This window comes from Ostrinia nubilalis, chromosome 17, assembly GCF_963855985.1.
Source record: "Ostrinia nubilalis chromosome 17, ilOstNubi1.1, whole genome shotgun sequence".
Taxonomy (NCBI): Eukaryota; Metazoa; Arthropoda; class Insecta; order Lepidoptera; family Crambidae; genus Ostrinia; species Ostrinia nubilalis.
In genome coordinates this window covers 4,154,564-4,180,466 of record NC_087104.1, presented here as the reverse complement: position 1 = coordinate 4,180,466, position 25,903 = coordinate 4,154,564, and the positions used below count along the sequence as shown (strand labels likewise).

The 25,903-nt window shown below is 37.1% G+C and overlaps 2 protein-coding genes across 2 annotated transcripts; both read right to left on the bottom strand.

The window, feature by feature from the left end:
* Window positions 1-84: 84 nt before the first annotated feature.
* On the bottom strand, window positions 85-25,683 carry LOC135079869 (ras-related protein Rab-23). Its single transcript, XM_063974488.1, has 6 exons — window positions 25,350-25,683; window positions 4,465-4,667; window positions 3,902-4,064; window positions 1,595-1,674; window positions 1,204-1,382; window positions 85-844 (listed from the first exon to the last, which is right to left on the bottom strand). Exons 2-6 carry the CDS (start codon window positions 4,617-4,619, stop codon window positions 735-737), a joined length of 687 nt encoding a protein of 228 aa, XP_063830558.1. The 5' UTR covers window positions 4,620-4,667; window positions 25,350-25,683; the 3' UTR covers window positions 85-734.
* LOC135079656 (uncharacterized) lies at window positions 1,907-2,614 on the bottom strand. Its single transcript, XM_063974276.1, has one exon. It carries the CDS (start codon window positions 2,520-2,522, stop codon window positions 1,953-1,955), a length of 570 nt encoding a protein of 189 aa, XP_063830346.1. The 5' UTR covers window positions 2,523-2,614; the 3' UTR covers window positions 1,907-1,952.
* Window positions 25,684-25,903: the final 220 nt, after the last annotated feature.

Genomic DNA, 25,903 nt, shown 5'->3' with positions numbered 1-25,903 from the left:
GACGTGTTTTATTTAGTTATTACATTAAAAGTCCTCTTAAAATGTAGTCGGGTTATATGTGTTTATAGAATAACAAGAAAGTCGCACATGAAAAAAATAATTTATTAATTTTCCATAAAAGTACATACTATTTACATAACTTCGTTGTTACGACTTTATGACCGTATAATAAAAATGACTAACAATACTTACGATACGAATGAACGATTAGAACTTATGGTCTGACGAGAAACAGAAATTTCTGACCCTCGCCAGAACATACACAATAATTCGAAGGGTTATAAAGTTACATCTAATTCCATTGCACTTGCAAGTTTTTTACATAACTACATGTTATGTTATATGTACACGTTTTATTCTATACTACTTCTTACATTTTAATTTCAATGTTTGTTTTGCATTGTCCTTATCCATGGTTGTGTTATGTTATTTTTAGCACAATCCAATCTTGGAATACACACTCAATATATTTTTGAGTATTCGAGGTCATGGACACGTTATCCTAAAATGTTAGATCGTTTTTTAAGACGTGATATTAAGCAGTCATCTTGATTAATAAGTAACTGATAATATTCACAAATTGTTTTACGAAAAAGTGTTATAGTTTATCAAAATTCTTGTCCATGTTTGCTCATATTATTTACTAACGGCATGACTGGTCTGTGTACCGCACCATTAATACTCCAGATCCTGTGTTGTCGCACGAAAGAGGTCTATTCTTCTGTATGTGGTGATCACAGTATCCTGCAAGCGCTCTTGAGAACGTTCTTCTTTTTGCCGCCGGGCCGGTGCTTCGCCGGCCGCAGAAGGATCGTGCCGTTGCTGTTATGGTTTGTGAAAGTACCTGCAATGAAAATGTATGTTCAGTATCGTTTTGGCCATGAAGCCAGAAACATCGATGGTACAGGTTGATTTGTCTCTCTCATTCATGCTATTTTGTGGATCTAGTCGTAAATAATGAGATTCCAAGCGTTGCTAAGAGCCGTTTGAGTACATCTGCAGGCATTTCATCGGGTGGGCTAGGGCCTCGCGGCGCCAACGGGAGTGGTCGTGCGCCGGCTCTCGTAGCAGCTTGACGGCGCTTATGAGCTAGTGTTGCTATTTTTTAACTGTAGCGTGTCATATCCAACCGTATGTCTTAAAACATAGGGTTTAGTTTAAATTATTTCTTCTTGGTACCTTGGAAGGTCTTTTATTAGTTACCTATGACGGGTGAGACGCAGGGCGGCAGCGCGCCGTCGTGCGCGGCGTCCTCGCGGCGCATGTCCGCGAGGCAGCGCGCGGCGAGCGCTCGGAACACCGAGCCCACGTTGACGTCCTCCTTGACGGAAGCTCGCATCAGCCGGCAGCCCAGCGCTCGTGCCACTAGCTCAGCTTCATCTCTGAAAATTAGTTTATCATCGTCAGATTTTGTAGATGTAGACTACATCTCCACTGCAGGAACACGACTACTATTACTAGTGACAAATGAGTGAGCTATGAACTATTACTGTTTTTTAAATGTTATTATTTATGTAGCTACTTATTGCTTAATGGTTTTAGAAGTTCGTTAAAGTCTAAACTCTTTCTAGGTAAATAGAAAATAAATACTTACGGCCCAACGACGCATTGGTCCATCAAATCTATTTTATTTTGCACTATAATCGTTGGGATCTCCCCACATTCATTTTCTACCTGAAAAAGAAAAGAACGTTTTAAAGATTCTTAACATCGTAAATTTTAACACAAATAACCACAAAATATTATATTACCTTTAAAATTTGCAATATTGCCATTGTATGTGATAATATGATAATTGGGCAGTGGAGACAAATGAGAATGCAATTAATTAAAACGGTTTATTAACGAAATACACAAATAAAATAATGTCAAAATATAAGGTAGGTAAACATTTAAGTACATAATATCAGTTTCAGTAACTTTGTATTTACTTAAATCATAAAACATTAAACTCATCGTCTTGATAGCTTGCAGTCTGGGCTACCTTCTCGACCACTCATGATCTCAATTTGGTCAGCCACCGACTGCACTTCGGACGCGCTCGGTAAAGTCTTCGACAGCAACAGTCCCCGCCCTCCCGCCGAACAGTTGATCCCCATCACATAGTTATCGCTGACCCTCTTGAATATGTACTTTGAAATGCGTTCACAAGTTCGGTACTGCCGCTTCACTTCGACGTCGCCATAGTAGAGATGTGTCATCGATTTCCCAGCATTGTTCACATACGATGCTTGTACAACAGTCTGGTTCGATACGTCGAGCTTCTTACAGTCACTGTATGCAGTCTCCACATCTTGCCGCGAAAGCTTCTTAAACGTGATCACTTCGCAGTTGCTCCTCTGCCTCTGATTCGGCGGCCAGAAGTACACTACAAACCGGCTGCCTTCCAACTCATTCAAATCAAAATTATCTCCGGTCTGGTAATAGTCTATGCATTTATCTTCACTGCTTGAAGCCACAACACAACTTATTTCCAACAGAAAAACAAGTGCGCACGCGACGGCGTACTTTCTCTCGGGCATCTTCGCGAAATGACGATAGTTTGTGAGATGATTGTACCCCGTCCAAATATAGGCCCGGATATGTAAACAACGATATGCGATGCGATGTGTTTGTGTGCTTTAGATATGTTGTAACGAGATAATGGTAAGCTGTGTTCGATTCAATTGTAGAGTTGGTGAACTCTCGTTCGATTTTAATCTTTAAACACATACAAGTAAGAGCACGCAGAGCACATGCATCTGCAGTCGTGTTTACTTTATTAGCGGATCGAAAGTCACGACTTCAGATAACATTAAACGACCGGCTTCATTTAATTTTATTCGCCTGCGGAAGATAAATTTTAGAAATAATTGTAAGCTGCACGTTTCTTTTGCAAATGGGTTCTGTTCCAACACAAGAAAGTTTTTTCAGATTTGAACGATTTAACCATCTGAACCCATAATAATTTACGACCACTTAATGAATGTAGAATCAATCATTGATGTACGTACGTAGTTATTTAGCTAGCTGCGGACAGAAGCTAAATTAAACCGTTAAGGCTAGTACTACTTGAGTGAATAAATCAAATACAGGTTTCACTACTTTCAAATTAGATTTCTAGATCGACATATTATAAATGATTAGATATTTTAGCTACCTTGTTAATTTTATTAGTTTGATATTAATTTAATTGAAATAGTGGCACAGTAGCATCACACATTTATAGTCGTCACAAATAAAAATATTAATAAGTGCGAATCATCTTAGCTAAGTAGGTATTATCGTGGTTTCAAAATTAGTAGGTACTCGTAATTGACTCAAACAGTAATTGAATCTGAGATGATCCACCGTACCACTACGCCATCCGAGTCGTCTTTCCTTCTCCATTTTCTTCGAGCAATAGATTTACCCTGGCACTACGCTATCGGTTCGGATCGTCTCTACTCTTCCGTGCGATTTCCCTCGAAAGTAGTAGGAGAAGTTCTTTAACTTCCAGGAGTGTAGAGCGAGTAGTAAGTGAGTTAGTTTTGCAGGGCAATCGAATAACGCACTTAGCCTCATGATTGGGCCATTGTGCGCGATTTATGGTTTATCTTCCTATCTTTCTCCCCAGAAGGCAAGCAGCCCGTCTGCCTAGACCAGTGGTTCTTAACCTTTAAGTCACGAGGGACCGTTTTACCAAATTTCTGTCTTGTCAGGGACCACTTTTTTTTTTCAAAATCCTATGAAAGGTCGATTTCGCGCCCACTGTGCGCCGTTTGCATTGTGTTGACTCGAGTCATCACGTCACGTCACTTGTTTATTACGATATCTTCGTGGACCACTTGGAATGCCTCCAGGGACCACCAGTGGTCCGCGGACCACCGGTTAAGAACCACTAGCCTAGACGCTCGCCTGAGCGTAAGGAGACGGTACCTACCTTTAGTTTCCAGGAGTGTAGAGCAAGGAAGGAATCCCGGTCGGTGGTGGAGAAGGCGAGCACACATGCGTGCGCGCCGCGGTAGTACGCCTTGGTGATGGCGTCGAACTCCTCCTGCCCCGCCGTGTCCCACAGCATCAGCCGCACCTCCTCGCCGTCGATTCTGGAATATGACGTCATAAAGAGGTTAATACCTTCATTTCATATTCCTTTGGTTATTGGCATCAAGAGATTATGTGCCACTTAGGCTGTACAACTTTTAACTGCATGCTTAATGATTGTATTTACTCGTAGTACAGTCAAATCTTTTTCTATCGCATCTCGTGACGGGCGTAATTTCACTTCTCTTCCCACCACTGCAACTTCTGTACAGTCAGGATCTATAAAAGGTAACGCCAGTGAAAGGTATCATGTCACGCGACGACCTACTTCACGAGTCGTGAGGTATCGTTGCGCTAATTAGTAGTAGTAGCGTAGACACTTTAGAAACAGGACAGAAAAGGAGTTTCCACTCCCCAAAATAGATAAATGAAGTTTAGTTTCTTTAAAAAAGTAATGCTCACTCGATCTGTCGCTCCAGGAAGTCGACGCCGATGGTCTTCTTGTAGTCGCGCGTGAAGGTGCCGCGGCAGTAGCGCTGGATCATGCTGGACTTGCCCACGCCGCCGTCGCCCACGATCACCACCTTCAGCGCCACCTCCAGCTCCTCCTCGCGCATATTCGCACCATCGACCCGAGCTCGCACAACATTAGTGGCTGTTTGCTCCTGGAACAAAGATAAAAACAGCTGTAGGCATGAAGATACTGGCACTGTTCTTGAAAGGTTGTTGGTAGGTATTTAAATCTAAGTAAACTAAATGTAGGTATGTTTTTGTGTTAGGTGTGGTACAAATAGTTCGAGTTCGAGCTATCCTCTTTGAATCGCGTCAAAATAACTTTGACTTTAAATCGGCAGTCCGATACGGACATCATCGGGCGATATTGAAGAACATGACTACTTCAAAGCTGGACTTTCACGCAGTTCAACTGATGACCGCACATCCAAAAACTGACCATGTGTGTGAAATCATAGTTGAAATTCATTGTTTACAGTCAGTTTTTTGGATGTATACATAATTTATTTATTCTGGGGCTAACTGATCAGTTTAACTGACCGTGAATTGGCTTATGTCTTCCGTGAATAGCAACTTTAGGTATACTCTTCTTATGGCTATTTTCTGATTGCTAGACAAGTGCGATCCCGCGGGCCGTCGCGTGGCCGGTTTCCGTTTGTTTTCCCGCGGACGCATCGGCATGTGTCTCTACATACAGGGTGTCCCGTAATGTAACGTCAAGCCGGAACTGGGTGTTGAGGCAAGTTATGCTGGTTATCAGAAAAATATAAAAAAAAATCTATGTGGCATTTTGTCAAAATAATAGGCATTTAAAAAAAATCAAAAAATTCTACTCCCGGTGACGGTCTTTTTACTCGTGTTGCCACAAATCTTCACTTTTTCCTAATTTTTTTTTTATTATGTAACCCTGAATAATGCTTCTCTAAATTGTTATCAAAATGACAAAACCAGCTGCTCCAACTTGGATGAAAAAAATACATTATTCCCAAAAAAAATATCAAAATAAAAATTTTTACTAGTTTAAACTGACTGTACTGAAAAAAAATTGTACTACGCGAGTGTGGCAAGTGACGTCATAATTTGGCGCATTTAGTAAGGATTCCAAAATGGTAGGTATAACACTTTGTAAAATCTTGCTGTAATTGTCGACAATTTTTGTTTATTGGAAATAATCCCGTTTTTAACTTTATCTACCTTGGTTAAAAATATTATTCTCATGTGCCCAAAATTCAAGTTTCTGGCTTAAGTGAGGTGGAGAAGATATTTTAAAAGGTATGAGCGGGACGGAGAGGGCCATCTTACCAAGCAGGGATGTTATGGATATCCGTAACCGTAACCGAAACTATCGGATATCCGAAATAAAAAATATCCATAACCGTAACCGAAACTGATTCAAAAGTTACGGATAGTTTCGGATAAAGGCGGAGTCTAAGGGTACAATTCCAAACTGCAAAACTATGAAATCTGCAGTATACACGCCGCAGCTGCAATGCCGCGCTGCCGATTTCATAGTTTTGCAGTTTGCGGTCTGCGGCCCGTCTTGGAATTTTGTACCTTAAATCTTAATATTTGTTACCAACTTGTCTGGCATTCGCTGGCACCATCTAATATGCCAGCCTGTTTTACCTTTATCATACATAGGTGTCGTCTTAGTTTGTACATAAAGTAGCTATGTGGGTCACGCTCACGCAGCATCTTGCTATTTGTATTATACCTACATTTTTGAAATTCTAATAATTCCGTAACCGAAATTATCCGAAACTTTCGGATAATCTGAAATGATTTCACATCCGTGACCGTAACCGAAACCGGTATAATATTATTCTAATATCCGTAACCGTATCCATAACCGAAACTTCATATCCTTATTATCCCTGTTACCAAGTACAAGTGCAGGCAGAGCAGGTAGTAAAGGCGCGCGCGCACGGGTGACTTTTGTCACAGTATGTCAACTACTAATTACTGTCATGGTGACAAAAGTTTCTGTGACTCACTGTACGGTAGTCAGTCACAGAAACTTGAATTTTGGGCACATTAGAATAATATTTTTTAACCAAGGTAGATAAAGTTAAAAACGGGACTATTTCCAAAAAACCAAAAATTGACGAAAATTACAGCAAAAATTTACCGTGTTATACCATTTTGGAATCCTTACTAAATGCGCCTAATTATGACGTCACATGCCACACTCGCGTAGTACATTTTTTTTTCAGTACAGTCAGTTTAAACTAGGCAAAATTTTTTTTGGGAATAATGTATTTTTTTCATCCAAGCTGGAGCAGCTGGTTTTGTAATTTTGATAACAATTTAGAGAAGCATTATTCAGGGTTACATAACAAAAAAAATTTTGAAAAAAGTGAAGATTTGTGGCAACACGAGTAAAAGGACCGTCACCTGGAGTAGAATTTTTAGATTTTTTTTAAATGCCTATTATTTTGAAAATATGCCACATAGATTTTTTTTTATATTTTTCTGATAACCAGCACAACTTGCCTCAACACCCAGTTCCGGCTTGACGTTACATTACGGGACACCCTGTATATGTGGCTCGAGCACGCCCCGAGCAGATCAAGGCTATAAATATACCAGTCATTAGAGCGCAGTCACCTAATGGTTAACAATGAAAAGTGTAACATATTTTGTTATACCTAATTTGTATGTTAGTGCATTTATCATTTATGTGTGTAGGTGGCTACGTAGGTACTCGTATTAAAAGGAAATATTATAAGTGATTGCGAGAAACGAGTAATTCTTTTTCTCTACTTTACATTATGACAAATTGAATGGCGTGTTGTTTCCGAAATATCACAGAAAATAATATCTGCAAGTCTATAAATTGCTTTCAGTGGGATCAAAGAAAGTATCTGCAAATCTATAAATTGCTTGCAGTGGGATAAGGAATTCAATTATTCATACATTTCTTCAAATCATTTTGTCCCACACCATTTTCTATTATCGATCATCGAGTTGTCAACCAAATAAGTCCAAGTCTATTTGTTTACACATGATTACTCGTCATTTGTTCATGACCAAGAAAAATATAAACCAGTTTTATTCTAGTGGTGGTTGGTAAGTTGGAATAAACCTCGTGAAATGTTTTTGGTTCACGATTCATTCACGTCTCTTGCAGTTTTTACGGATATTATCTGCTGTAATTAAATTAACGAAAAGCTTTTAGCAAACAGCAATTTTGGGGGTGTGGTAATAGAATAATTGACTTTCAAATTACACCTAGGCGTAGGTACATAAGTTCATGGGAAGCTGCAGCATTGTTATATAATAACACAATAATAAGTTCCGTTAGCAACAGCAGATACGCACACCATCGTTGCTTGTTTAATGAACGTTTACCAGTGTAACAAAATGTTATTCAAATCAAGATTGAAGATGGAACACTTGTCTTGTTAGGTAACTTTTAGTTGTTATGCTCTATCTATTTTTTTTTAAAGTATTTTTTAACATTGCCTTCTCTATTCGTAATTATTTCCCTTAGGTATAGAAAGCTCCATGCAGAGCTTGTTAGGTATAACGTGCTCTATAAGATTGATTAAAAATGGTTACTCGTAGATCAGTGGTGATAAATAATGACTACTGGCTATTTAATGTACCAAGCAATAATCATGACAAAGTTGGTCACCTTACCCTACTCTTGCAAATACGAATGTCGATCTCACTTATCCGCTCTGAGACTGTACTAGACACATAGAGCCGATAAATCGAAATGGTTTTGCGAAGAGCCCCGCTGGTTTTACTTTCGTCGTCGTTTCTCCGGCATTCCACCGATTTCGCGCCGTCATGCGCCTGGGCATATGGGCGAGCCATCTTGATTATGTCAACAGAACCCCATTTACTGAATGAAGATTTTTATTTGTTCGAATTTCACCTAACTGGATTTTATTATGAGTATTTTATTTGAAGTCCCCTTTACTAATTAGTCTCATTGCCCGTAAAAACGTTTAATGGCCATTAAATTAACGTTAAATACATTGATTAACACTTAATTAAGATATTAACTAATTAAGATTATCACTTAACGCCTTGCAATGTTTCCAGCAAAAACCGCGAAAAACTTATAGAAATCATGAGACTTTCGCGAAGTTGTTTTACGGCTAACAACCGCTTCGTCGTTTACTTTAAAGCTTTCAATTGTTTCGAGATAGGTACGACGAGTATTATTATTGGAAAATATTAAATCCTCTTTTATTTTCATTTCAATTGCGCTAATCACATAGAGCGTGCATTTATTACAATGTTTCTGAGTCTGTTAGCTCATTCAGGTAATTTAGACTCTACCAAGGTATTATTAAGTACATAGGTATACGACTCTGTAAGCTTGAAAGCCTTGATATGATAGAGTTTATGAAGACAACGTCTAACAAATTTTGCATTTGTCTTCTAAATAATCCCTATGAACGACTTCCAATAAAATTTATTTTACTAATTAGGTTTCCTCAACTGTGTATGCAGGTATACCGTCACAAATTTACATGTGAATAGCACTGCTATCACACATCTGACGAAACGATCTTACCATTACATACTCATGTAACTACAACATCATCTCCGAGACATTCTACTGCTTTTTATGTGCGTAATTCAAATCGCGCCGCCCATCGCATAATGGGCCTTTGAATGATGAATAGAATTCATTATAATGTGAAGCCCTGAGCGAACTTTCTTCACCAGTTAGTCGCGCCCCCGGCGTCCGCCTAATGACCATTGCTTTCCTTCGCGAGATGTGTTTATCTCGAAGCGCCATGAGCGGACAATTGAATTAACTTTAGCAGAATTTGTGCAGGCATTACTTAAATTAAGTCTCATTTGGGCTTTCTATAATCAAACTTCTGTTGAGGCGTAGAAATTCTAATTTACTCTCACTGTATGACGCCAGAGATGTACCTTCGTGCAATCGATTATAGTAAGTTAAACCATACGAAACGTTACATAGGCACACTCTAGTTATCTTGTTTTTTTAAGTAAAGAAACTTACTCCTAACTCCGGTTGTGAATGTAACGAACGTGTCACAAACACATTATTGGGATGTGAATTAATTTATTGATTGACGTCATGATACTTATTCGTATTTGGACCACCCACTCACACAAGAAGATCTCTTATCTCTATATTAATGTAGGTACATTCATACACTCAAGTGACTTGCAAATTATGAGTACTAATGTAATATCTATAGCCGAAGATACACATAACAAGGCTTTATGAAAAAACATAAAGTTTATGTTTGACATTTTTGAGGGAGAAATGAAAATATTTTGCCTAGGTGTTTCGTAGAGTAAGATAGAGTATGTGTGTGTACAATACACGTCAATAAATTAAAACGTAAACAAAATCGAATGTGCCTGTGAAAATGCCTGGCATGCTTTAATAACACGGCTCGGTGTCGATAATTCGTTCGATCGGGCGGTTACGCGTAATGTAAGCCGATACACTATACTGCGGTTGAGTCATAGTCTGCTCAAATAACCGATACAGTTACCTCCAGCCTTACGGTGGGCCTGGATTCCGGACCCAGACAAATTGACTCTGTTCTATGTATTCAGATCAAGTTGTATTTTAATATTCTGATGGATCTGTCTCTACAATCCATTTGTATGGGAACTCTCCTCACTCCTACACCTTTGTGGTTGAGGATTCTGAGAGGAAGCTCGTTCCCATCTTCGGCGTGATCATCAGGTGAGATGTAGGCCAAGAGCTTCCTCATTGTGGATGTCCTTAAATGTAAACTATGTAGTGAAATGCTCAGGCTACCCTCATATCATTATGGTGTCCACGCGTACTGCGAACTTATTTATTTATTTAATTTTCTTTATTAGGAAAACATACAGCTTATATTAAATAAATAAATCTTTAGACAATTTCACACATCGCCAGCTAACCGACCTAACCAAGTACTTTAACAAAAAATCTTCAGAATAATAAAACACACCACAAACAATAAGAACAATGTCTGCCCAAGTTTTTATGATAAATAGAGCAAGTATGTGAAGTATTTTACAGCACCCAAATTTTCCCAAGAATAAAACCATCACAAAACAATTTACGCAATTGTTATTTGGCAATCAATCAGCCGTAGCACTGCATTGTCATTCCATAAAATTAATCATACACAGTGGGTAACGATAACGAGCGATGGGTCGATAAAACGTAAGCTCAGCAACGTGTTATTATGTAACAAATGTATAGTACCTATGTAGCATCGAGCTTAGAACGTGCAATTATTTTTCTAGGCTTAATTAAAAGCTCGCGTGGGCGGGTAACTATTTTGGTATATAAACCAGATGCGATGGTAAATTAGGTGTTTCGAGGGCCAATTACCTACTGGATAACATGTTGCTTGATGTATTGGAAAGACCTTTAAAAGAGCGGGTGCGCACTAGTGTTGGCGATGGCGATAGCAAATGCCTGTGGTTTTGTGGGCTTACGGTAACGCATTGCTTGCTTATTCTTGTCTGCTAGTGTAGTGCTGCTAGTGGTATTTATTACGTATTAAATAATCATTTTATGATAATCACATGTGGCACCTATAACTTAAATTCATTTAAGCATATATGAGCGATCACGTACAAACATTATGGTTCGAGAGTTACCACTTACTTTAGTAACACTTTAGTCTTTGACATTCTCAGACCTAGTCGTGGCATAGTATTTAACTACAATTAACTATTTCAAACCCCTCAATCATCATTTGCGTATATCATAAAACTTTTATTAATGACTGAAGGAAAACTTCAATCATGTCGCCGCTACTGGACGAGCGTTTAGTGTGCGTGCATGCGCATAGCCGCCATGGGTCTCGTTAATTGCAGTCCTTCCCGATTTAGAGCGGTTGCAAATCTCCGTGAAATAACCTAAATCATAGGATTGGCTTGCGCACTCCGCTTCTTAATTAATTAAAGCGCCTTGTTACCTTAACGACGCAAAGCAGTAGCTGAAGGTAGATAGTTAACTGCTTTTGCAATGTTACAGGCACTATGACTATCTGTACATAGGTACTACATAAAATCCATCTGATAAGACAAGGTTTTTGTGTGTGTTGTATACAGGCTGATTCTTTGATTTTTCCTTTGCTTTTTGTTCCCAAAAAGGGTTCACTACTACTCAAATACTTACAACTAGTATTTTCTTATGGACCAATATCCATGAGTCCTAAATATTGACGTCCCCATACTAAATTGGCTGATTATTATAATTTGTATGAAAAGTATTTTTTTGGAAAATTTGAACTTCCTTCTCTTGGGAAAAGTTCTTGCATTTGAGCAGTAGAATCAATCCTTTTTGCTTGACATGAATCATACTGTATACTCGACAAAACGAGGTATCTTCTAATCACCAATAAATACACATCGGTGTCTGAGCTAAATTCCGTTGCGAGGCGAGGCATTGTGCGCTAGTCAGAATCGGAGCAGTGGAAATGAATGTCGGAGTGACATTGGGAAAGTGCGCTAAGGTTTCGAAGAAACGTGCGGGTTCCATTCCCGTGTCGATTACGGTTCAAATAATGTTAATTTTACAGGTTTTTATGTCCTCCTTACTCTGATTTTCCAGTCTCATAAGATTTTATGATGTGCATGACCACAGGAAAGGCTTCCTACGTACCTACCTACTTAAAGTTAAGTTGGTATTCATAATAATTGCTAAATTAAAGTGATATTATTTACGTTTTAATGACGTTAAAAGTCGATTGGCCAAATCCAATCCAATCCTTCTTAAAATCAGAGCCATAAAGTTATACATTAAACAGCTTTGAATCTCTATTTTTTTCTTGAGAAAACTGTTAATCTTTGATAAATAAATAAATAAATAAATTATAGTACAACATAAATCATAAACAAACGATCGAGTTGGAAAACTGGAGGTATTCATGTGATGGAGAATGATGATTGTGATAAGGCGTATGGTCAACAGTTTTGTAATAGATTACATAGCTTTACGGTTGTTCAATGTAAGCGCCAATTCATACAATGGAATTGAATGTTATAAAAGTAATGACTTTTCACTGAGCAACAATGCAAATATATCCATTGTACGAGTAACAAGTTGGGACACCTCCAATCTAGTAATTTAATAATAGTTGATATATTTCTTACAAGGCCTAACTTTACTAATGTAAAAGATGTTGAATTTTTTATGTCAACTTCATGTTAATTGTTTAATTTAATTTTTTTATTAGGATTCTCTTCCGATTTGGGCATTCATCTCATGTAGAGCAAAAGCATCTAATTGGAACTCTCTGGAATTGTTCAAGTTTGTTTACACTTTTGAACAAATAGAACGACGCGTGTCAACACCACCCGACAGTTTGATGGAGTGTTCTTGTTAAGGTAGAGTCGGGTTAAAAACAATGCATCGCCCTGACCTCGAGGCTTCCGCACACTAATATCGCTTTGTTCGAACCATGAATGCACGATTAGCCTTCGCCGTCGTATTGTTCTGTAAACACCAAGTCTGCATGAGCTAACATAGTGACCAGTTTATCATGACCTCGAACTATACGTACAAGTCTAATATTGTCTCTATATCGTCATACCGTAGAAAACTTATACTTAAGGTCTTCTTGGGAGATTTTCCAAGGAGATTTTAGATATGACACGTAGCGTGGAAACGGTGCAAAACGTCACATCTGATAATCCAATTCAGATATCCTATCTTGTATGATCAACCTGCATCCTTTATTTGTATTCCTTACTCCTCTTCCTTTCCTATCTCCTTCATCTACAATAAATAAAACTGCAGGAGACCTAGTGAGACCAAACCACATCTTAAGGTGTTTGGTATTTGTCTTGCAATTAGACCGCGTACGCACGAAGGATGCGATTAGTGCGCGGGCGCGTGGTCATTCAACCTGGCTAACGGAATGCGACGACCATTGTTCCTGCCCGACACCCGATCGCATAATTGTCGTAATTTCTTCATACATTCGCTCTGGTTCAGCTATTCTCGGTACAATCGCGATGCACTTTGAACGTTGACCGGGCGAAAGTTGCTAGCAATTTCTCTATAAGGCAACTTTAATGACTCTTTTCATAGTTAGATTGAACACATGAAAGTAATAATGGTATTAAAGAAGGCCTAAGAAAACTAAGACAGTTGATAGTACGATTCCCAAAAGCAACTGATAGATGTCCGTTGATACCAATGGGGAATAACGGATTCATTCTCCATTGTCTTTAATTTTCGTAAGTTGTTACACCCTCACCCTTTAAGCAAGATATGTTCTGATTTATTAATATTAAACCTTCCTTTAAACATGAAAAACCATCGAAAATGTAGGTTGTAGAGAGAAATGAGAGCAAACTATAATGAAATGAAATGATGTAACGCTTCATTGGAGCATAATTAATTGAATGGATCAATAACAATGATGCCTGGATTATAAATGCGCTCAATTTACACGATGACAATTTGTTTTAAAAAGTTTATACGATTAAAGTGGATTACTAAATCAAATAATACTCCGTAATTAATAGCAGTCATCACTCCTCTAGAAAAAATAGTTTTACTAGCTAAAACTTCTAACAGTTAAATACAGCGCTAGTACATCACATTAGACACAGTTCTTAGTAATACAATAAAATTTAAGGTGCAGTCTGTACGACTTCAAAATAGAATAACATCGTTTTACAAACTCTACGTCTCTTACTTTTGTCTGTATTTGTGTTCTTATTGAATTTATGTGAAGGTGTCAGTCATAAAGTTGCAATTAATTGTGAAAAGCTGAATGGATCAAGATTCTCGTAACCATTTCTCATCTAACGACAAAATTGTTAGCTTTAACTGTTGTGAAGAGTGTGGAAAATGTTTTCCCATCATAAAATCAAAACGATTGACGTGTTCTAGAAATTTTCTTCTCGTCTCGTCAAATGTTCATATTTTATTGACGGGTGTCCGGGATAAATGAACCGGACAGGCTTTCACTGCCGTTAAAACAACTGGTAGGTATAAGTAGTTCGCAAATACTGCTCGTGTAGCCAACCCAGAAACATAAAATTTTACGTCTTTTTCAAAATTATTGAGATATTCACCGACTGCATAAACATTACGCATATCTTTAACAAATATATCTATGTAATTTACATTCAATTACTCAAATTCAAGTCTGTCAACTCAGATAAAGATATATCTTAGGTTAACCTCCATGACTACTTCCTAATGCTTCTTTATGACGTAGCTTGACCATAAACGACCAATAAAACTGTTAAAAGGCCATTTGCGAGTACGGTAGGCAGAGCTATTGGATGTGTTTATTATTCTGAAGTTACCATTATCATGGGATACAAGTTTTACTTACTTCCATTCGTTTTTACAGAGAATCAGAATTAGGCGAATTTGTCGCCTGAAATTTGGACATAAATTGTGTTCACACGTGTATTTAAGTAAAATGTAATTGACATGGCTTGGGCTAACTTAAAAAGAGTTTAAAAGTGGTATTATCAATCGTATTGGGGAAGGGTCTGTGTAGTCGATCAAGGTGTCAATAACCACAGACCTATAGATGCTTTTTCTTCAGGGAATGTAGTTTACCAGATTCGAACACAAAGGTAGAGTTGGCCAATGGAGCGAGTGAATTTTAGTGCAAGTAAAATGAGAGACGCAGATAAAGGCATTCGGTCGCCTGAGGATGAGTAGCGGTTGTACTGTTTGGCCAGACCACTAAACGGTACATGGTTTAGGGTTGATACTTTTGCAAACAGTACCAAATGATAATAATCATGCTTAATAATACATTTGTAGATTGTTTGTTATACACATATGTTGACTAAAATGATCTCACAGAAAATTATGAAACCATTATTAAAGAGTTTGAAGACTACCAAAGAGTCTTTTCCAATTTGGGAACTACACTTAGAAATAAAATAGAGTAACTCTCTAGTCCGAGATATTTAAAGAATAGCGTCAAAGTTCAACGAGATCTTTACACGTGTTTGTAAGTGTGAACCCTAACCCAGTATGGTGCCATCAAGTCCAGTTTAATTCGAGACTAACCAAATACAGACTGGTAATGCCACGGAAATATACCGGCTGTGTAGAAAGTAGACTTGGTAATTAGTTGTTTTTGCTCTGCGTCTAACGCTCGGACAATCTATTGATTTGTAAAGCAAATCTTCAATAAAAGCAATTAAGTACTAGAAACGTTCGACGAGACAGATAACGAGTTGTACATTTTAATATTGCACCGCTGCTTTTTACACACATACATAACGCTTACGACGCGATGTGACAGTTGTTTGGTTATATACTATTTTCTCATAATAAGTAGGTGCATGATTAAAGTTACATAACTCAGGTGTTGCGGATTGTAATGCTCGTGGAATATGTAAATTAAACCCTTTAAAGCAAAATACGTTACTTGACTAACTTTAAAAAGAAAAAACAAGGGTCTCTATTCGGTTATAAAGGCACGTTTCTTAACCTTGGGGCTGGGAAACTGACACCGAATCCTATGATATCAAATATATAGCTAAATATAACAATATTTTTCTTCTTTGTAGCGAGCTTTTTTTGCAACTGCAACTGCATGCATGTCAATTCTCTGTACTACCATAAAGCGTGGTGTCACCAATGAATACTCTACAGAAAGGAAGGTGAAGGTTTTTGTAACGCAGTGCAATATTGCGCAAGAAGAGCTTTATTAAACTTTATGAGAGCCTATTAAGCAAGTGCTTAGTGCTTAAAGCTCGCATCAGGAGCGCGTTCGGTGGCTGATTCAATTTGTCAGCGGGCAGCACGGAGTGCGCGGGCGCCGCGGGGCGCGATGCCAACTGGTAGCTAGGGTTGGCCATATTTGAAAGAATACAATTTGTTTTTATGAAAGCAGATCATAAGAGACACAATAATATGGCAGAAGCAAAAAAAGTGTAACTAAGCCAAGCTAGATATGCGAATTTGTTGCTGGCCATTATAGTTAGTAGGGAAATACTTTGGTAAATTACCTAGACATAAATATTAAATAATTTATGAAAAGCCCTTGTACGATTAAACTACGAGCTTGTGAAAGCTCTATAATCTGAGACCACGATTGGGAATTGGGGACTTTGGGGAATACTAGTCAATTTTCGCCTGCGGCGGATCTAAAATTGTTAATCTTGCTACATTATTCATTTATTTAATACCCTATTAACTGAGCATAATTTTTGAATAGCCCGTGGTGGCAGCCCCCGAGGCAGTGGCACGAACCCGTTCATGAATGGCGCGCGTCCTTGCTGCCTGCGCAGTGACTGTCCGCGCTGTAAACAACGCATTATCTTTGCCATACGATCCCTAATTTTATGTCTGGGCTTGCTTATTTTACAATTCAACGACCAATCTTATGTTAAATCGTACTACTATACTACTACTATACTATACACCTACCTACCTATAAAACGTACGCGTATGCCATTAAAATTTATTCAATAGCTACACTAGAGCTTCGCTAAGCCTGAAGGCGTGCCTTCTTATCCAGTTTAGTTAGACTTAGAACTTTATTAGATGGAATTCTTTGGTTTCAGATAAGTATAGATTTTGCAACAAGTAGGTGCTTAGTTACTACAGATTGTAGAGGCGGTATATTATCTAAACGTAAAAAATTTTGCTAATTAAGGTAGGTGGAAATTGTGCCGCTTCAAATTGTCATCTTTGAGATCATATTTGTTTTGTGTCAAGCACAACTTACAGGTTTTACCGATTTCAGTAGTTCTGGCTGACAAACAGACCCATTGGTTGCAAATCTAAAACTCCATGTGCGTATTAAGTCGATCGTAGCATACAAAACTGAATATTACGCTCGCGGCGCACGGCGCAGAAACGTGACCGCGCCCCGGGACAGATGCGTCGGCGCACCTGTCGCGGCGCGATTTCGGAGGAAGCCGCACAATGGGCCACTTGGGGCTACGAACATGGTTTTAATACTTTGTTAAACATTGAGAACTAGGTGTAAGCCTAAGCCTTTAATACTAAGCCTTGGACAACTTGGAGCTTTGAGACTAAGCCTAATTTGGTGATGACAAGATAGAGTGAAGTAGTTTGTGGGTTTCCAATTAGTAGTTTAATAATATTTTTAAACTAATATTCTATTATTTAAGCAAGTTTTCAGATAAAGCTACGTTGTGTTATAGACTACTACCGACGCGGACGCCTTGAAGCCAAGTCGTTAAGCTTATTGTAGCAGTTATTTATATCTTTTCGCACCTTTAGTGACCAGCGCGCGACACTGGCAAAACTTGTGCCGATAATAATTTATATTTGTTCTAATATCACTTGTCTGTTAATGTTTTAAAAACAACTGCACTTATTCTACAATAAAATGAAATGTTAAAAAAGCTCCAGTAAAGCTTTTCCAATAAAACTCCAATAGGTAATAATTCTACAATTAAACTTTGCCACAGAAAGTTTAAAGCACATAAGTTGTGAGATACGAGTAGATCTAAGCTAAACTACAACATTATACTAATTTCCTTACATGTTGACACCCGATATCATTATCGGATTATTAAGATGGTTTACGTAACTAAAGATTATGATAATTTTGCGAATTTCACTTTCTACGCAGATTTCTACATAAAACCTGGGTTTTTACTAACTTTTGATGCGTAAGAGAGAGCAAAATCTCGATCAAATTCTTTTTTATGAGACTCAATAATCCCTCTTTTGAATTAATGTGAAAGTTAATGAAGCACACACACACAGCATGTATCTAGGAGATTATGATTTGACCCTAAGTTATTTTTTTATGATATAGGTTGACCTATCAGCGTTAAGAATTGTTCACACGCAGCATGCTAGCCCACTTTTCACCAAAATAATAATAAAATTGCCGGTTGCGAACACTTCCTCACTGTTCTCGTGCCCAAAATGGCTTCAAATTGTTTCCGTGTTGCGTCAACATGTTAAACTTTTAATTTATATTCGTTTAGTTCTTCAATAGTTGGCGTAACAGCTGTGGGACACAAGTTTTAGAATCTCGGAGAGTTCAAATAAGTTATCTTTAGGCTCATGCTGTGCAGTACACGATTAATTTTTTAGTTACATAATTTAAACGACTTCCTTAAATACCTATCTTCATGGAAATATATTTCGTTAAACCATGCAAGGTAGATTATTCGGTCTGAATGATTTAAATCATTAATGGCCCTCTGTAACCACTGATTTCTATGGTTATATTTAAGTAGATTTATTAAGTGACGTGTGGTTTGCAGTATTTTGTCTATTTTCTGGGATTTTTATAGGAAATAGGCTTGGCTGGGTTATAAAAAATAAAACATCTACATTTAAACTGCTAACTACTAAAAGTTTTTAAAGCCCGATAGTTATATAAAAGTTAGGTACTCAATCTTTATAAGTATTCTTATTAATTCTAATCTACACTAACTAAGAATTCGGCCTGTTGTTGTTCAATTCACATTATAATTGGGTTTGGATCAAGTTTTGAGCTTTATTTAAAACTAACTTCGAAAAACTATATTTCCTGTATTTTCTGGGTCATATTTGTTTCAAACTCAACAATCATAAGCAGCAATAAGTACTTATTTGGTCATAAAGCGTCTGATATTGGGTCGCTTCTTTGCTCGTTTGCTTTTTAGAGCATCGTGTGAAAGTCGCCGGGTATTTATTGACTTTCACTGTTAACTCGCTCAATATCCCGACTAACTAGACGCTCGTCATAATAATGTAGATAATCTTATTGTAGTAAAGTATGTAGTTATTTGTTTATAGAACCAACATGAAAATCATAATCTAATATACTAATATTATAAAGCTGAAGAGTTTGTTTGGTTGTTTGTTTACTTGAACGCGCTAATCTCCGAAACTACTGGTCCGATTTGAAAAATTATTTCAGTGTTAGATAGCTCATTTATCGAGGAAGGCTATAGTCTATACAACATCACCATACTGTCAATAGGAGCAGAGCAACAATGAAAAATGTTGCGAAAACGGGTTTTCACGCGTACGAAGTCGCGGGCACAGCTAGTATGTAATAAAAGTAGAAATCTGATGAGATGTATGCTAAATCTAAAGAATCTAGACTATGAAGAAAAATAATATTTGATCTAGTTAAATCTAGAGTATAAATAAAAAAAAATTCCTCAATCAACTAAATAAACTTTGACTCGATTGCTTCAGAAATAATTAAATTAATAAGTTCATAGTTTAAGTTAAGTATCTTTGAGATGAGAGATAACTGGTAAGTAAATTACTCACCATAATAATTTGAAAATAACTCCTCTAACTACAGTCTAGTCCCACTGAAATTACTTGAAAATGGTCCGTTCTTAAGACCTACAATTTTACAGCCGCGTCGAAGGAACGCGATTCCAATTCCGAGAGAAATCCAACGAATGCGAACAGGTGCTAACTTGATAACACTTTCCAGCAATAAACATGTTTCTAGAGCAAATTGTGAACGTAAATCAAGTGTTTATAATTAGATATCGCAAGTTATAACTAGTGTGTAATTGGTTGTAATTACTGAGGATAAATTGGGCCTTTTAACGTCGTATTATCAATTTTATTTAGTTATAATATTGATTAAGTTTATTTTATAATTGACTGTTTTTAATATCTCCTTTGCTCACTTAAATTATATTATTTAACTGTTAGTTCAAGGATATTCATTAAAAAAATAAGTATTAAATTAATTTTTACGAATTTTCATAATGGTAACGCGTTGATGTCTTTTGCTTGAAGGATCGAATTTCTGTTTTTTTTTTTAGTTTTTGGCTGGTTTGTTGTGGAAATATTGAGGTAATATTACCAATTTACATAGTACTGATAGTATTACATTATCACTATATGTTTTTTTTAGTTTGACTGGGGATTTTATATCTTATTTTATGTGCAATAAAGTTTTAAATACGTGTGAAACACTCAATCAAAAGTGTTTTTCCACTCTATATCTTTAAAAACCTATAAACTGTATAATTGAAATCGTGTTACTAACGGCCTAATGAATGCAAAGTGCTACACGTGAGGTGTTGGCGTATCTCGGACCACGGTCACTGCAGTAGACATAAAGATTTATGTCATTGATTTCATTCACTGCTCTATATAATTTCTATGGGAACAATAAAAAAACACGTAATTATTCTCTAAGTTTCTTGAACTGTGGTCTGCGGACCTCTGGGGGTTCCGCAAGCCTATGCATGGGGGTCCGCAGCCTTATCTATGGACCATTTAACAAACAATCGTAAGTAAAGTAAGGCTGAGTTGCAGCACCACCAAACTTTAACCGCAACTATAACGATAACCATGGAGTTTGACAGATTTATATGGAGTTTGACAGATTTTTGACGTTTGTTAAAGTCAAAGTAAATGGTGCAACCCAGCCTAAGTAAATCACCACCAAAAGTCTGTAGGTACCTAGTTGCTGCTTTTTAAGGGGGTCATTAAAATTGTGCTTGATTTCCTAAGGATCCATGGACAAAACAGGTGAAGACTGAAAAACTGCTCTAATTACAATGAAAAAGTATGATGAGATAAAATTATAGAAACAAAATTATAATCTATGAGTCATAGCAAATCAGGTATGTGAATTTGTGTTTGACTTGTTTGTAGTTTATGAGATCGAAATTAACCGGTTTCAAGACTTGATCGAGCCAGTCTTATATCTACATACATTTGGATTAACATTTTCTGCAATTTTTATTGGTGCTAATACTATTTCGGCTTTTTCTATGGGTGATACTGACATGATAACATCTTAACAGGTCGTTATATCGAGTTTAGACGAAATTATATGTCCGTATACACATAAATTTGTCATCTAAACCCGGCTCATTAAATAACTGAAGTATCAAGAATAGATTCAAGTCTGTGGGTGTTTATTTAACATGGTTAAAAAGTTATGAGTGTCGTTTATAATATGTTTTGTAAAACCCGATAAGATTAAGAGTAGGCGCACACCGTTGATTTTTCGTCGGCCGATAGTTTAGTCGGGCTGTTGATCAGTATGGGCATGTATGGGAGTGCGCACACTACGCCGATTGGATTTGGCCGATTCTTCATACAATTTAAAATCGGGCACAACTATCGGCCAACTAAAAATCAACGGTGTGCGCCTACTCTTAGTGGATATTACATGTCACTCATGCTAATAGGGCTGGCTACTAGACATAGAGCGAGATGTATTTTATGTACAATCGATAGCAATCACCCTATACAATTTTGTTGCAAAACAGCACCTATTGCAACTACATAAGATGCCCTAGTGTCAAACTGGATATGCTCGCCTGTACAAATTGAGGAGCCTCGGAGCGTGAACCGTGACCGCCGCTGGACGCCGCGCCGCGGGACCCACAAATTTCACACTGCTTTATAAAGTTAGTTAAATTTCTGTACGCGTTGAATAACTTAAACACGAATAGGTTCATTGCAAGATGTTTTCATGAGACTGCTAATATAGGGGTTAATCTGAGGTTATTATGGTAATTTTATTATTGCGCCTACGTCGTGTACAATATCAGTTTATTAATTAACTACAGCACAGGAGCTTATAATAATTGACTCAGGAGAATTTTTGTACTTGCCTACTTTTATAAAACAAATGAAATGCATTGTAAGTATATCTTGCATGGAACAGATCTAGGCTCTAAGATGATCCAATAGACCATATCGTAAATGTAGAGCACACGCCACAATTTCTTATGAAAGTTTTATTAAAAATTGTTCTTAACTGACTCTAGGTATCTATAAAAAGTAAGTCAAAGGCATTATAAAATCATAATTAAGTCTCTAAATTATATAAAATAGGGGAAAGGAAGGTAGAACAGACTACACAAGAAAAAGCTTACTCGATAGAAGCTTTTAAAAACTTTTAGCATTATAAAATTAATTAACGTTCTAATATCTACGTTACAAAATCAAAGATAAGTCCGATAGTTTCTCGCTTCAATAAACACTTAAATATTTAAATAACATCCAAAAATGTAACAAGCGCGTCGTCTGAGACCATTGAATACGAATTAGCAATAGGTAATAAAATAACTTTGCATTTCGACCTCGTTCACAATCGATACGATATACGCGAAAGTAAAACATTAAGTGGTTTACAGCAATTTGTTGCAAGATTTGTTACATTGTAGCTTTTATTGCCTATTATAAAGTTGCTGGTTGCTTTTATAAGGGTGTTAAAATAACTAAAAAAAGTATGAGAACCGACCACGCCTTTGCGTCTCAACTAGAACATCTAGACAAAGTGCACATGACATTATAATCGCAAACCAGTCGAAAAGTGGACCAAAGGCGTTTTTTTGTATGGAATTTGAAGGATTCGATTTTCGATTTCATCAAAAAGTGCAACTTGTCTAGGGGGGCTGTTTGAGATCTTATGTTCCTTTATGTAGGTAGGTATTATTTTCTTTTTATAAGGAAATATTGTTGTATGTACTTGTAGCTGCTGATACTCGTAGAAGACGTCTTGTATTATATTCAAATATCGGTAACAATAGCACAATGGGACTATCATCGCTTAATCATTCGTCATCAAAAAATTGGAATATCTCTTATTATGAGTTTTCACTTGATTAAGTTGATTTCATGGAGTGAAATCGTTGCAAAAACATCGTTGAACTGTGTAAAATAAGTGAGAACGCATCAAAACCCCGAGCACGAATGACTTTCGTAAATCGTACCTCATCGTATTCCTTAAACGACATAGCGCCGCTGTTTTTTTTCATAGAAATAAACGATGCTATACCATTACGAGAACGATATTTACTCGTGCTCGGGGTACAGCTGTTCTGTAATTACAGTTTGTGCCCAGCTTGGTGAGACAGGTTACGGCGGAAACAGCGCGCCACGTGAGGGACGACCTTCGAATGCTGTACGAATGTGGAGGACGTTGTACTCGGGACATTTGGTGGTGTAATTAAAACCATTTACTTGTAAGGCAATGGGTGTAGTACCGTACTAGATAAAAATAGGATTATCACCGGGACTAACCTTACTTCACAGTGTCACAAACTTGAACATGAAAAATCTATATTTTTATATGTAGTAACCATGCCTACATTGCAGTTTCATGTACAGAATAGCGTACTTAATTGCGTTTTCATTTACAAGTTATGCAGGTATTCTTACATAGCTTGAGCAATAGCACGAAATATAATAATCTTATTCACATTAGTTTTTGAAGACACATTTGATTTTGAAGACAATCCATAGGTTTAGTTGTACACTAGAACATTTACTTATCTGCCAGCTTGTTCAAAAATTGAGACTACTTTTTCTTGTCTTACTTTTTAGCTACATCTCATCTCATTATAATATTAAAATAATTTCTGATATTATTTATGAGGATCATTTTATTAGTCGAAGATGAAACTTTCTCTAAGTTTGCCCAAACCTGTTCGGCATTTAAACGATTCATTTAGATTATTAGATTTCGTCGGATTACAACAATTCATCATTCGTAGCATTCGATGCGGTGGCGTACATACTGTAGTTAAAGTGCATTTTAACTAGAGTATATTAAAACTGCTATTAAAAAGTTTATACTGCAAAACTGCAAATAACTTTAAGGCCGGGTAGCAGAGAAAATGGCAAAAATGAGGTTTTCATTTTTCATTTTTGAGGTACTAAACAGTAAAATTAAAGGCTAAGATTTTTTTTGGGCATAGTTGAGGATATTTTCTAGGGCTATTAACGGATGGAAACACGATTTGATGAAGTTGACTCGATAGAATAAATTCCCAAAGTTACCTCTATTCGTTTTCTATTTATGGTTTTATTTTTAAAATAAGCGATTTGAGATTCTGAATCTTTTATTATCTGAATACTGTGTAGCTGGAAATTGTGGCGGGAGCTCTTTGGCGCGCTGTCTTCGGCGAAGGATTGCGCACGCAGATTTTGACAGCGCGAAATACCTACTTTAGCAGAAATACCAAGCCTTAAGTGAACACCTTATTTAGATAGAGATGTAGAGAACGATAAAAATAGAAATCTTGAAAGTTGATGGCAAAAGATTTGATTGTTGATGAACTCTACATTAAAGAAATTGGTAGAAATTTGCAGTTAAATTGCAACTAAAACGTGTTCTTTCAGCGTGAGGAGTACCTACTCAAATCATATCAGTAAAACCAGTTTATTCTTGAAAAAATATAGCGAATGGTATAAAATTATTGTTTATAGCTTTTAGAAAGCATCAGCACAGTTCAAAGTCGTAAAACTTTTTAATGTTTGATGTCCTAATCGATGTAGACTATTACCGGCAGGTAGACGATCCTGCGCCCGCGTCATTATAAATTCCGCACGCTGGGCAAAAACAAATCGAGGAAACCACTTCAGCCTTGCAAATACTGTGACTCGTTTTGTATTCAAAACGCATAAAGTGAGACAGGATTCTGTCACTGTTCTCGGGAGGTATGCAGACGTATGTACACGAGATTTTTATAGCCCATTAAAGTATCGAGTTGGTGGTAATGTGTCCTAAATGCCAACTATGTAGGTCGGTATTCTGATTTTAGGAACAGGTATCAGGAATTGAGGATAACTGAAATGGAAATTATGGATGGTGAATCAAGTAAGTAGTTTGTTGCAGTTCATTGTAATTTTAATTTGTAGAATGTTAAAGATGTGGATGAATATTATTAGAAAGATGCAACATACAATTGTATCTCACGATAGAGCGATCTAGAAATTAAGTTAATTATTGTCAAATCTGATTAAACATTAGGTAGGTACCTCTATTCGTTAATATCCAAAAGAGCGCACATATTTAAAGACAGTCAAATAAAAAACTTAATGTTCTATATGTACCTATGCATCATATTAGGCTCACACACAATAAGACGCTGTTATATGCGTTCTAATAAAAGTAAACCGCAGAAGCTCGCAAACTTACAGTAAGCTCTGGCTCTCGTGTGGTCCGTCACATAACTTATCATCACATTAGAACCGTCGTTGATTAACACTATCACAGCGCGATCACTCCACTCTGCCACCCACTAAAGAGAGAGTTTTTTCGTCGTGAGAAATTGAACGCGAGTTTGTTTGATGCGTTACGGACGCGTGGTACCGCTGAGGATCTGTTGGAGACTGGAGAGGTGTCGCTGGGCGCGGCGCCCGCGCAGCCTGCGAGTTCATCGAACGAGTTCCACTGTGCGGGTGCGACGCGATCAACGCTTGAGAAAAACGCTCCCGAAGCCTTCGGAAAATGTGATTTATTCGTAGCGAGCGAAGTAGGCGCTAATGACGCGTTGATAAGTGGACACCTATTACTCTCACTTCCATACCCTCTTAACATGTTCTTCAGAAGAATTTAATTAAATAAAATATAAATATTTAAATAATAAAATAAAATAAATGTAAATTTCTAACTCTAGGTATCGTTATTTATTTATTTTATTTATTATTTTGCAATATCTAATGTTATAGTTCTCTAATCGATAAATGATA